This window comes from Macaca thibetana, chromosome 2 (assembly GCF_024542745.1).
Source record: "Macaca thibetana thibetana isolate TM-01 chromosome 2, ASM2454274v1, whole genome shotgun sequence".
Lineage (NCBI taxonomy): Eukaryota > Metazoa > Chordata > Mammalia > Primates > Cercopithecidae > Macaca > Macaca thibetana.
This window is the reverse complement of record NC_065579.1, coordinates 133,938,252-133,952,465: the sequence shown is the minus strand read 5'-3', so window position 1 is coordinate 133,952,465 and position 14,214 is coordinate 133,938,252. Positions and strand designations below refer to the sequence as shown.

Below are 14,214 nucleotides of genomic sequence, written 5' to 3'. Positions count from 1 at the left end.
AAATAATGTATGTAAAGACCCAAACATTGCAACTTGCTCATAAGAAGGCTCTTAATTAGTGGCCTCTTTCCTTCCTCATTTGGCCTGTCAAAGAGTTGCCTCTTCCCAGTTTCCCTGCTCCTTTTGAGAGGCCTATTCCAAATCTCATGACATGTTTAATCTTTACATTCTGTTTCTATTCTCTCTTATTAGTGGGTCATTATGAGGAAGAAGACATCTGTCTTATGGATAATTAATTGTGTCCTGCCAGGTTGCCACTGTAGAAGCCTAGGCCTTGGGTATAGGATTCACATGATCTTTAGTCCCGGATTGGAATTCTTTGAAGCCACCATCTAACTGGAAAACCACAGAGAGCCAAGTCGGTCAGCAAGTCTCCAGGGTGGCAAGGAAATAATTATCTCAAGCAAAAATAGAGTAACACTTCAAACTCTGGAGTTGGAGCAATTTTTGGGTTAGGACTCAGCATCTCAGCAGCCCAAGAAACCTGCTCTTCTAACCTAATTTTTCAGATGCCATTTTTAAGTCACTATTTTTAACAACATTCCTGGTTATTGCCCTCATTGTCAGGGAGCTGGGAGTATAGGAAGTTCAGCTTTAGGGATATAGCCCCTTGACAAAAGTCAAACGTCTTTCAAAGCCTGAGTTGGAAACCTCTGTGCTGAAATTAGTCTTCAAGGTGGAAAGTTATAGGATTCCTGGGCTTCTCAGGTGAACTTGGCTTCTTAGCTCCCAGTTAATATCTGCTTTCCTGAATTTAGTAACAGAGGAAAAAGCTAAGGGAGGAAGGAAAACCCAAAGGGAAATGTATGTTATTCATGCAGTCAACACCAATGGGTCTTCTGAGAAGAGTACATCTCTTGTCTGTGCTGGGAAACAGTGACTGGCACGTGATGGGTACTCAGTAGATGTTTGTTGAAAGAATAAATGGAAGGCCTGGTGTAATTACTGTGGGGAATTGAAAGGTGTATAAGGAATGGACTAGGAATGTGTAGCCCACTTTAAAAAAAGTGAGCAGGGAATTCATCCAAAGCCATCTAGTGCTGGGTGAATAAGTCTATCCCCTTTTTCTGTGTGTGTGTGTGTGTGTGTGTGTGTGTGTGTGTGTGTTTAAACCAAGCTTCCACACCCTTTATACCCTCAGGAAAAAAAGACTGGCCACCTGTAGAGGAAAAGTAGAAAGACACAGAATTGAAAGCCAAGGGTCACAGGTTGGGTTCTGTGGAAACAGAGGCTGAGTTGGAGTTTAGGATGCAGAATGGTAGGGCTCCACACCTGTGGAAAGGAGGGGGCCAGAGCAGGACCAGGCAGAGGGAAAAATCAAAGCCACAATGCAGGTCCAACCAAGCTCCAGCCAATACAGGAGCCTCTAGGGTATATATGGCCCTTAGGTTGAGCCACTGTAGGCTGAAATGGCTGGGTCTGTATGCCCCTGCTGTGGTTGGTTAGTCACTGGTGGCTCTGAGATGGCTGTCAGCTCTGCTAAACCCCAAAGGAGCTAGAAGCTTCTGCTGATGGCCCTCCTAGCAGCTGGAGTATCTCTGCATCTGCCATAGCAATGAAATTCTGTGGGAGTCCAAGCCTACAAAGTGAAGAAATGTTTTCAGTCTAGTTCCCAGTGGAACTGTAACCCATTTTGGAGCCTGGGTTGTCAGAAACCTTTGGTGGAGTGTGACAGATGTAGCGTGGCTGGGGTTTGACTTCAGGACCAGGATGACCTCAGTGTCACAGATTGAAATGAGGGGGATTATGGGCGCTTTGCTGAAGCCAGTTCCTGCTTCCTGTTCTGTTGCTGCTTTTCATTCTACTTTTGCTGTTCCCCAGGCCGGATCATCCAGTTCTCCATGTCTCCTGGAATGATGCGGTTGCCTACTGCACTTGGGCAGGGAAGCGGCTGCCCACGGAAGCTGAGTGGGAATACAGCTGTCGGGGAGGCCTGCACAATAGGTACTTAGAGGGTCTCATCTTGCCTGACAATATGTTGATCATTTGAACAAACAAACAACAACAAAAAACTCCATGGAACTTACTTTGGTTAGAAAGTTAGTAACAACAATAATTCTTTTTCTTATTTTTCCACAAAATTACTTAGAAGACACTGGAGAATGGCTCACAAATCTTTTATCACCCCTAAACCAAGTGTCTGGCCAAGTGGGCTCCCTGCAGCCCCAAAGCAAGTCCTAGCAATTCAACCCCCTTGAGTTACATATCACTGCTTAGAGCTTGGCAGACTGCCTTGCTTTTAGCATTTTCTTATTTTGGGCATCTCCTGAAGCAGCAGTATTTCTCTGCTTCTAGAGCCATGAGACAGAAAACTCATGTTGGGTTCACATCTTCTAGGAAAGGCTCCTTAAAATAGCGCAGGCTTTATAAAAAAGTGTGGTGTGGTGGTGCCTGATCACGCTACCATATAAGTCCAAAGTGAGGTCTACTCTCCCAGCTTTCTATAAGTCCTTCTTTGAGTTTTGTGATTTATTTCAGGCCTCCTGAGTACCTGGGCAAGACTGAGGCTGTTGTGGATGTGACATGAGAAGTTATAAGGAAATTGAAAATAAATCTTGATTAAAAGCTTTATTTATTTATATATATATTTGAAAAGGCTCACTCAGAACAAGTGAGCAATGTTCTCTTTTTCATTGCATCCCTTCTCTTGACTTTAATCCAAAACCTGTGCCTGTTTGACAGGCTGATGCCTATGTCTCTTCTGACAGACTTTTCCCCTGGGGCAACAAACTGCAGCCCAAAGGCCAGCATTATGCCAACATTTGGCAGGGCGAGTTTCCGGTGACCAACACTGGCGAGGACGGCTTCCAAGGAACTGCGCCCGTGAGTAATGAGACCTCTGCAGGAGGGTGGCAGCTGCTGAGAACTGCGGCTCCCAGTAGACATGGGTGAAAGGCATTGCTCATTTTCTGACTCACATGGTGTTCCCTTCGTGTATGCATTCACTGTTGCACGTAGTAAATACTAATAATTAATCAGATGCTCTTTTTGTATAATGGATTTTCTTTTCTAATTCCATAATACTTATTGTAGAATATTTGGAAAAACAAGAAGACTATAAAGGAGAAAGCTAAACTGACCTGGAATTCTACCACCCAGAAATAACCCCTGTTAGTATATCAGTGCATTTCTTCCCCGTTTGTTCTCTGTGTTGATGATGCTAATAATGACTTGTAGTTGTTGAGTGCTTGCAACGTGCCGGGCATTGTGCTAAGGCATTTGCATGAATTGTCTCATTTACTGTCCATTCAACTCTGTAAGGTAGGTACTATTATCCCCATTTTCCAGGTGAGCATTCTGAGGCACAGAGAGGTTAACTAACTTGCACAAGGTTACACAGCTGGAAAGCGGCACAGCTGGAATTTGAACCAGGTCGGTTTGTTTCCAAAGCCCATGCTCTTAACTACCATATTTGCCAGCATATGTGTTTCTGGTGTATATGTATCATATTTTTTTACATATTGCATTTAGGTCAGACTGGATACAGTATTTAAAATCGTACTATTTTAAATAGTTTTAAATTATAGGCAGGGACTATATCAGAACCGTTTCATCTGTCATTAGCAGTATGCCACAAATACATTGTCTTTCAGCAGCTGGGTAACCTATCATATAAATAAGCCCCAATGTATTTATCAGAAACAGGTTATTTCTGTTTTTGTTTTTTTTCTACAGTGAATATCTTGTACATAAATATTAACCTACATCTTTGATGATTTTTGAAAGATAGATTCCCAGCAGTGAAATAATTCAGTCAAAGGCTAGAAAACTTTCTTTTTTTTTTTTTTTTTTTTTTTTTGAGACGGAGTCTCGCTCTGTCACCCGGGCTGGAGTGCAGTGGCCGGATCTCAGCTCACTGCAAGCTCCGCCTCCCGGGTTCACGCCATTCTCCTGCCTCAGCCTCCCGAGTAGCTGGGACTACAGGCGCCCGCCACCTCGCCTGGATGGTCTCGATCTCCTGACCTTGTGATCCGCCCGTCTCGGCCTCCCAAAGTGCTGGGATTATAGGCGTGAGCCACCGCGCCCGGCCTAGAAAACTTTCTTGGTAAGAGTTTCAGATATATGGCCAAATTGTTTTCCAGAACGCTTGGGCCATGTTTTCCTCTGTGGGTGTATAAGAGTTCTTTTCTCACCGTTCTTTTGTTGGCATAATCATATACTCATAAAGCCATGACTTAGTCTTAGTCCCTTTGTGCTGCTGTAAGAAAATACCACAGACTGGATAATTTGTAAACAACAGAAATTTATTTCTCACAATTCTGGAGGCTGGGAAGTCCAAGACCAAGGCACTAGCATGATTGATGTTGGCTGCATCCACCAGAAGGAACTCTCCTGGCAGAAGGCAGAAGAAGGGCAAAAGAGCACTCACTTCAACCTTGAGCCATTTTATTTGCTTAATTATCTATCTATTTATTTATTTAGTTTTGAAACGGAGTCTCGCTCTGTCACCCAGGCTGTAGTGCAGTGATGTAATCTTGGGTCACTGCAACCTCTGTCTCCTGGGTTCAAGCAATTCTCCCATTTCAACCTCCCAAGTAGCTGGGATGACAGGTGCACACCACCATGCCTGGCTAATTTTTTTGTTTTTATTAGAGACAGGGTTTCACCATGTTGGCCAGGCTGGTCTTGAATTGCTGACTTCAGGTGATCCTCCTGCCTCAGCCGCCCAAAGTGTTGGGATTATAGGCATGAGCCACTGCACCCAGCTCTTTGATGATTTTTTAAAGATAGATTCCCAGCAGTAAAATAATTGAGTCAAAGGTTAGAAAACTTTCTTGGGAAGAGTTTCAGATATATGGTTGAATTATTTTGCAGAACACTTGGGGCATGGTTTCCTCTATGGGTGTACAAGAGTTCCTTTCTCACCGTCCTTTTGTTGGCATAATCATACACTCATAAAGCCGTGTTAAAGAGTGTCTTAGTCCCTTTGTGCTGCTGTAACAAAATACCACAGACTGGATAATTTATAAACAACAGACATTTATTTCTTACAGTTCTGGAGGCTGGGAAGTCCAAGACCAAGGCACCAGTATGATTGGGTTGACTGTATCTGCCAAAGGGGACTAACGCTGTGTCCTCACCTGGCAGAAGGCAGAAGAAAGACAAAAGAGCACTCCCTTCAACCTTAAGCTCTTTTATAATGGTGCTATTCCCACTCGCGAGGGAGGAGCCCTCATGATTTTGTCACACCCTCAGAGGCCATACTTGCATTGAGGATTAAGTTAATCCCCAATGGGGCACAGTGGTTCACGTGTATAATCCCAGCACTTTGGGAGGCCGAGGCAGGTGTATTACTTGAGGTCAGGAGTTTGAGACCAGCCTGGCCAACACGGCAAACCCCTGTCTTTTGTAATAATACAAAAATTAGTCAGGCGTGGTGGCAGGCACCTGTAATCCCAGCTACTCCGGAGGCTAAGGCAGGAGAATCACTTGAACCCAGGAGGCGGAGGTTGCAGCGAGCCGAGATTGTGCCACTGCACTCCAGCCTGGGTGACAGACCAAGACTCTGTCTCCAAACAAACAAACAAAAACAACAACAACAACAAAAAATCAAGTTAATTCTGTTGCATTGGGGATTAAGTCTCAATATGAATTTTCGAGGGGACACCATTATTCACAGCATAGCAAACACATTTTTATTTTTTCTTAACACTGTGAGAAAGGAAATCTTGTGGTGGAGAAATAGCCCTTTACTAGGTTTGTTGTTACAGAGACTAATTTTCTTCCAAAAACCCTTCTAACAGTAGTTATTTAAAAAAATATTTGTCTTTTTGTTTCATGCAGTAATTGTTCTTCCAAAAATTTATTTCTTTTTCGTTTCCTTTTTTTGAGACGGAGTTGCACTTTTGTTGCCCAGGCTGCAGCGCAGTGGCACGATCTTGGCTCACGGAAACCTCCACCTCCCAGGTTCAAGCGATTCTTCCACCTCAGCCTCCCAAGTAGCTGGGATTACAGGCACCTGCCACCAAGCCCGGCTAATTTTTTGTATTTTTAGTAGAGATGGGGTTTCATTGTCTTGGCCAGGCTGGTCTCAAACTCCTGACCTCAGGTGATCCACCTGCCTTGGCCTCCCAAAGTGCAGGGATCAAAATTTATTTCTAAGTGTGACACAGACAAGCTATTGGAAACATCACCAAGTGATTCCAAGATTTAAACTGAAAAACTAAACAAGCAATAGAGAAAGAACAAGAGATTTTTAGAAAAGATGAAGAACAAAGAGGCACTTGACCTAACAGAAATGAAAGATTATTTTTAGCTATAGTAGTTAAAACATTATAGTTGTGGCCCAGGCACGATGGCTCATACCTGTAATCCCAGCACTTTGGGAGGCTGAGGCTGGTTGATCACCTGAGGTCAGGAGTTCAAGACCAGCCTGGCCAACGTGATGAAACCCTGCCTCTAGTAATAATGTAAAAATTAACCAGGCATTGTGGCGGGCACCTGTAATCCCAGCTATGTGGGAGACTGAGGTAAGAGAATTGTCTGAACCCTGGAGGTGGAGGTTGCAGTGAGCCGAGATTGCACTGCTGCACTCTAACTTGGGCGACAGAGTGAGATTCTATATCGAATGAATGAATGAATGAATGAATGAATAAATAAATAAAGCATTATTCTTCTTAGGGTGGAATTAATATAAGAAACAAAATACTGCATGAGAGTATTTGTCCCTTAAATAAGTATATGAGTGCATATGTGTATAAAATTCCATGTATGTGAGTTGCATATGTAATAAACCAACACAAACTCATGGGAAATGGATGCATTATTTGGTAGCGGCAAATGACTTATCAAACCTAGTAGCTGTTTCCTCTGATGTTTCCCTTAGAATGAACTACTATTGCAGGTGAATCGTTTTATTAGAAAAAGTGATTAGAGGTCTTGGGAAAAAAATGATCTCAACCTTTTCTCAAACTTTAAATGGGTAGGAAGCCCGGCTTGCTGGTATAGAGCTGGGTGTGGAATGAAGGTGCCCAGCGAGCTACTTTTGGTTCAGCAGAAGTGGTACTGCAGGATGCACAGAATGTCAGTGAAGGTATCTGCTGTGGATGCTCATTAGACACCAGGAAAGGTATTGGTTGTTACAGACAGCAGGACAGTAGCCATTAAAGTCAGAATCTGCTAAGGAGTGTATAACAACTGACCTGTGGATGCATCTGACCCTGAAAATGGATGGCACTGGGCCACCAGGCCCATATTCGGCCTTCTTAGGCAGTGGACACACTAGAGACGCTGGCAGGAAAAGGGCCTTAGCCACCTGGATCCCCCTCATGCATGCCGGCGTGTGACAAGCAAGGCAACTGCAGTACAGCTTGAAGCCTAGGTATGGGCCTGGGTGGAGCTGTAGATGCAATTCTTAGTTGTCCTAGTAGCAAATATTCAAATAAGTGCTTTGAAAGCCAAAGTGCAGGAGGGTCCATGTGATCAGCAGTTGAACAGGATCAGTTGGTCCTGAAAGATGGGTGAGCTCTGTTCCAAAGACACAGGCGATGGCCTTTGTGGCCCTCATTTGGACAAGACCGTGATAATCATTTCTTTTCTTTTTCTTTTTCTTTTTTTTGAGGTGGAGTCTTACTCTTGCCGAGGCTAGAGTGCAATGGCGTGATCTTGGCTCACTCCATTCTCTGCCTCCTGGGTTCAAGCGATTATCCTGTCTCAGCCTCCTGAGTAGCTGGGATTACAGGTGCACGCTGCCACGCCTGGCTGATTTTTTTTGTGTTTTAGTGTGTTTCCCAGTCTGGTCTCCGAATCCTGAGCTCCGGCAATCCACCTGCCTCGGCCTCCCAAAGTGCTGGGATTACAGGCGTGAGCCACTGCGCCTGGCCTGTGATAAGCATTTTTGATGAACCAAACAAATGATATAAGTGCCTGTTCATTTTAGCAAAAGGCCATGACAAGGTTTTCTTAGACAGTTATGCATATTTGACAGCACTTGCAGCTACAGAGTTTCTTTTCTATTTAATTACATGAGCTACCAAGGAATATAGAGCCATTTACTCTTTTAAAATCAGTGTACCTTTTCAAAAAACACGTTGTTCAGTATGAAATAAGGACACTCTACAGATGTTTAGAATTGGAATATTTAACTGGAAGTTCAGCATATGTGTAGAAAATTAACCTGAAGAAGTTGCCATGGAAGTTACTAAAACAAATTAGAACATTTACTGGGAGTCCTAAAGGAACCAATCTGACAAACAGGACTAAAGGAAAAAGCAAGCAAGCCAGCCAGAGAGACAGCTGCCATCTGTGTTTAGAATGAGACTTAATGAGATCTCTATCTTATGGAAATCGTTTACATGTAGTATCTCAAGTCCACCTAAGCTGCTCTTTTGTATCCACATGCTCTGGTCAATTGGAGCAGGAATTTAACTTTGATGATGAAATGGACTACAGGGAAATAGCTTCCTGACCTGATATTTCATGTATTTATTATTTCAGGTCTGATTTTATTTATTTGAGACAGGATCCTGTTCTGTTGCCCAGGCTGGAATGCAGTGGCATGATCACAGCTTGCTGCAACCTCAGCCTCCTGGGCTCAAGTGATTCTACAACCCCAGCCTCCCAGGTAGCTGGGACTACAGGTGCACACCACCATGCCCAGTTAATTTAAAAATTTTGGTGGGGCAAGGCACAGTGGCTCATGCCTGTAATCCCAGCCCTTTGGGAGGCCGAGGCAGGTGGATTGCCTGAACTCAGGATTTGGAGACCAGATGGGAAATGCAGTGAAACCCCGTCTCTACTAAAATACAAAAAAATTAGCCGGGCGTGGCAGCGTGCACCTATAATCTCAGCTACTCAGGAGACTGAGGCAGGAGAATCACTTGAACCCAGGAGGCAGAGATTGCAGTGAGCTGAGATCAGGCCACTGCACTCCAGCCTGGGTGACAGAGACTCCATCTCTAAAAAAAATATTTTTTTTTTTATGGAGGTGGGGTCTCATTGTGTTTCCTAGGTTGGTCTTGAACTCCTGGCCTCAAGCTATCCTTCTTCCTCAGCCTCCCAAAGTGCTGGGATTACTGGCATGAGCCACCAGACCCAGCTAGATCTGATTTTATACTGAGCAAACTATTTTGACCCCAGTGAGCCTAAAGAATTTACATTTTGCTATGCTGCTTGTTACACAATGATTAGTTTTGGCTTTAATGCATATCAGCTCATTCATCTGAAAATGTGCCAGGAGTATTCTCATATACATTTGTTTGCTTTTGAGGCTCCTGAGAGGAAGCTTTAGTTAGTGGATTGGTTTAACAGCAGGCAGTTAAAATTTTTATTTTCCTTAGTGGTATACTCATGTATGGTAATTTTAGGGGTGGTGACCTCCACATTCTACCTCACTTAAACATCAAATTATTTAAGGTGGGTAAAGAAAAAAATACCCAAACCCTTGAGTAGGTACTATTATTTTTCCCATTTTACAGACAAAATATAGGTTAAGTTACTTAACCCATATAGGTTAAGTTGCTTGCCTAATGTTAGCTGTTAACTGTTGGTGTCACTGGGTCTGGTGCCTCATGCTTATAATCCCAGCACTTCGAGAGGCTGAGACAAGAGGTTTGTTTGAACCTAGGAGTTCAAGACCAGCCTGGGCAACATGGGGAGACCCCATCTCTATAAAAAATTCCAAAAATTAGTTGGGTGTGGTCATGCACACTTGTGGTCCCAGCTACTCAGGAGGCTGAGCTGGGAGGATCGCTTGAGCTTGGGAAGTTGAGGCTGCAGTGAACTGTGATCGCATCACTGTACTCCCGTCTGGGTGACAGAGCAAGACCCTATCTAAAAAAAAAAAAAAAAAAAAAAAAATAGTGTTGGTACACAGATAGGACCTCAGGCAGACGGATTTGAGAGCACTTCCACCTGTGCTCTTTGAGTCTGGAAAATGATTCCTTCCTCCAGCATGTGTTTCATCTGTTTTTGTTTGTTTGTTTGAGATGTAATCTCGCTGTGTCACCCAGCCTGGACTGCAGTGGTGCCATCTTGACTCACTGCAACCTCCGCCTCCTGGGTTCAAGCAATTCTCCTACCTCAGCCTCCTGAGTAGCTGGGATTACAGGCATGGGCCATGCACCTGCCTGGCTAATTTTTTTGTATTTTTAGTAGAGACAGGGTTTCACCATGTTGGCCAGGCTAGTCTTGAACTCCTAACCCCAGGTGATCCACTCACCTTGACCTCTCAAAGTGCTAGGATTACAGGCATGAGCCACTGTACCTGGCATGTTTCATCTTTTAACTGCACTTGCTCCCCTGGCTCCTTTCCTTTTCTTCCTAAAATAACTGAATTTCTTCTTTTCCTTCCTACTCCTTCCAGCTATTACTCTACCATGTTTTTTTGGATCCTCTCCAAATTGTTGAAAAAGTTGTTTATGTCTGTGGCCTCTTCTTTCTCTTTTGAACTCTGAGCCCTATTCGAAATCTGCCCACACAGCTCTACTTTTGTAAAGGAGAATGCCTTCAGCCAGAAATTTCTCCCTCTTGTGAATTTCTCTGACATTTTATTTCCCTCTCTTACCCTACTCATCCCATTCTGCCTTTCAGAATTGGATTTTGAGTTTTGGGCATATTCTTTTTTTCTCCCTCATTAAACTAGTTGAGGTCATTCATTATTTGTCTTTGAAGCCTTCCCTGTCTTTAGTCACTGTGCATGGAATTACTGAATGAACCAATGAATAAGTACTGCTGTTTCCATAATGATTGCTGATTTTGGAAGCAGTGTGGTGAGAATTTTCAGCTTTCCAACTCATCCAGATTAAGTTCTTTTCACACTAGCTTCGTGACTTTGATTGGAGTGCTCTGAATTGCCCAAGCATCAGATGCTTCCATATTCATGTGTAGATGTGAAACCATCTGAAGCCACATGGAATGAATTTTAGTTTATTCATTCCTTCCATTCTACTTCATTTAGTATGGAAAAAGCATGGATTTACAAAAAGATTGTTAAACCCCCAAGGATTACTTGATATATGTATATATATTTTTCATTTTAAAAATGAAATTTTCCTTTATGTTTGAGAATTTCCGTTTTAAAATGTTGAGAAAAATGTTAAGCCATTAAGCCAGCAAAACTTTCTGCATTTACTATTGTTCAGTTAGATTTTTTTTTTTCTCTTGCTCTCCCCGCTTTTATAAAAACTCTACACTTTGGTCCCGTGTTTGTGATAGTATTATGTGGCAGACTGTCTGACCTGCCTTTGAAATGTATAATTTTCTGCTGAAGAATACATACACTTTACCTGAGACTCAGGTTTCAGAGACTGAAAACCCTCTATTACCAATATAGTTGATAATGAATTCACATTTTCTTTATAAAAACAAATCCCCTTAAGTTTTGAGGCTTAAGATAAGATGATGAGTTGGCAGAAACTTGTGGAGAGGACAGAGCTGACTGACTTGGGGTCTCTCAGTGCTGAAAGACATTTTGTGGCCAGGAAAGTTGAGCTCTGATGGCAAGACTCATATTGGGTCCAATGGGATTTTCCTGTGAATGATTTTGAAAGTCTAAGTATCTTCTATCCTCCCCCTACTCACCCAATGTTTGATACAAATTTTTAATTTATGATAATATTAGTAACTCTATTAGGAATAATTTATCTGACTTTCATGCCATTTAATATGAACTCTCTTTAGGTTTCTGAATTCTCTAAGAGCTCAAAGCCAAAAAAAAAAAAAAAAAATGCCCCTTTCTTTGTCTTTATGTTGGCCGAATTGTACTTTGACTATTGGAATAAAAATCAGTATTCATACTCTGAAATTAAAGCTCTTGTTGCATTTCTGCACTGAAGACTTTTTCTAAACCAGGTGAATAGTTTGACAGCATTTTTCCTTTCTTTATTTTTAGGTTGATGCCTTCCCTCCCAATGGTTATGGCTTATACAACATAGTGGGGAATGCGTGGGAATGGACTTCAGACTGGTGGACCGTTCATCATTCTGTTGAAGAAACGCTTAACCCGGTGAGTATTATTCGCAGAGCATGTATCTTGGAATGGTAGCATCTGTCCTCTGGGCAGTCTGCAGCCAGACTTTCATGTATTTCCAAAGGGTATTTACATACTCTGGAAATTAATCTTGGGATTTCCCTAAAGGGGCGTTAAGCACATGTTTCTTATTTCAACCTTAGAGCATTTTGTAAAAATGTCTGTGAGCATCTTATCTTTTCCAGGATTGTGATGGTGATAACTATTTGAGGAAATCTGCCTATAACTTTAGAAATTGTATTCAGTCTCGTAAATTTGATCAAAGCGTGATATATAAATAATTATAAAGTTTATTACTGTTTTATTATTAACTATTAAGATCTGTTAGATGGTATTTATCATGCCTCTAGTTGCCTGAGTTCTGATGGGTTGAAATTTTGATTCAGCAGCATTGTTTGGAGAGAATGAGAAAGGGTGTTTTCTGGTTAAATGTTGAAGCAGGAAGTTGTGTCATTTAGTGATTAATTCCTGAACCTCTTAGTATGTCAGGTCAAGGCACCTTATACCTTGGGAACAGAAGACAATCATGTTTGTCTCAGTTTTACTTATTCTGGCATGTGAAAACAGTTGAATGCAAATAGTATACTACCCTGCCTCTAAAACCAAACTATCCCAGCAGAATGTATACAAATTGAGACACTACATGGGCATGTGTGTGGAAAGTGCTTCCTTTAAAAAGAACATCTCTGAATATTTTTTATGGTGTGAACAGATTGGGGGGAAAATATCATGCAAAATCCTATCTCTAGCAAAGTAGCCATTCATAAGTCAGTTCCAGGAATGTATATTTATAACCAAACTAGCTAGACTGGGTACTTGATGTGCTTAATTTTAAACCTGAACCTTTTGAAAAGGCTCAAAGGGTAATGATAAAGAAAATTAATTCTTAAGTATTTTCTCAATATAGGATTATAGAGCAATTGAAGAAATAGACTCTGCCTGAGGTTCATTTTTCAGAATATGGGAATAAAGTTGTTTGATATGCTTAATTTTTCTTCACAGAATAACACATGGGCTGCTCATGAATAATCTAGAGAAACAGATCTACTTTTGGGGGGGGTGCAGATAAAAAAGCTGAGTTCTTCAGAAACTGTCATCCCTCCTCAGTTTCTTTTAATTTCCAGCAGGGCTGGTGGAAGTAGTGGTCAAAATGAAAATAAGGTTGTAAAATTTTAGGTGGGTTTGTGGTTGGGAGATGTCATTCTCTACTGGCAAGATGTGACTTGGCATTTGCTGTCAGAATCAGAAGTAGAATTTTTTTCCTCTCAGATAAAAGCATCTGCATGCTTGGAAGGGGGTGCACAAGGCCTTAGAATGCTGGCAAGTTGTGAATGTATCTATCTGACCATCTGGTGTGGAGCTGAGTGCTTGTTAGCTTTCAGTTTTAGAACTACTTGTGTTTCTTCTAAGGATTTACAGAAAAATTCACATTTTTCTTTTTACCAATCCCAGGCTTTATCCTGGATGTTGCCCTTGCTCTAATGAAATTGTTCTCATTTTAGGTTTCTCTTTGTCCCAGTGGCCTCCTTTGCTTCCTCATTTGACTGGGATATAATTTAGCAGTTTTGAGAACTAAACCCCAAATCCTTAGACAATTCATACTCTGTAATTCAGGTCTTTACAGCTATTCTTCATTGCCAGCAGAAAAGCCATGATCATCCCTTATCTGGGTTACTGCAGCAGCCTCCCAGAGGGCTCCCTTGCCTTCCCTCTCTTTGTCATATTGAGACTAGACTGATCTATATAGAGAGCAAGTCACATGCGGTCACTCCGCTGTTTAAAATCCTTTAATGCCTTCTTATTACCTGAAGAATAAAGTGTAAAATATTTTTTAAAAACTTATTACTTTTATCTTTTTATTATTATTATTATTATTATTTTTTGGAGAGAGAGTCTCGCTCTATCCCTCAGGCTGGAGTGCAGTGGTGTGATCTCAGCTCACTGCAGCCTCTGCCTCCCATGTTCAAGTGATTCTCATGACTCAGCCTTCCAAGTAGCTGGGATTACAGGTGCCCACCACCACACCCAGCTAATTTTTGTATTTTTAGTAGAAATGGGGTTTTGCCATGTTGGCCAGACTGGTCTTAAACTCCTGACCTCAGGTGATCTGCCCGCCTTGGCCCCCCAAAGTTCTGGGATTACAGGTGTGTGAACCACCATGCCAGGTCTTATTACTTTTATTTTTAATTTTTGTGGAGATGGGGTCTTGCTCTGTTACACAGGCTGGTCTTGAACTCCCGGCCTCA

The 14,214-nt window shown here is 42.1% G+C and overlaps 1 protein-coding gene across 1 annotated transcript in view; it reads left to right on the top strand.

The window, feature by feature from the left end:
- SUMF1 (sulfatase modifying factor 1) overlaps positions 1 to 14,214 on the top strand; it is a 114,117-nt gene that overhangs the window by 55,973 nt on the left and 43,930 nt on the right. The window contains exons 5-7 of the mRNA XM_050781408.1: positions 1,822 to 1,944; positions 2,709 to 2,823; positions 11,831 to 11,944. Of these exons, the coding sequence (XP_050637365.1) occupies positions 1,822 to 1,944; positions 2,709 to 2,823; positions 11,831 to 11,944 (352 nt within the window). The remainder of the gene's footprint in view (positions 1 to 1,821; positions 1,945 to 2,708; positions 2,824 to 11,830; positions 11,945 to 14,214) is intronic.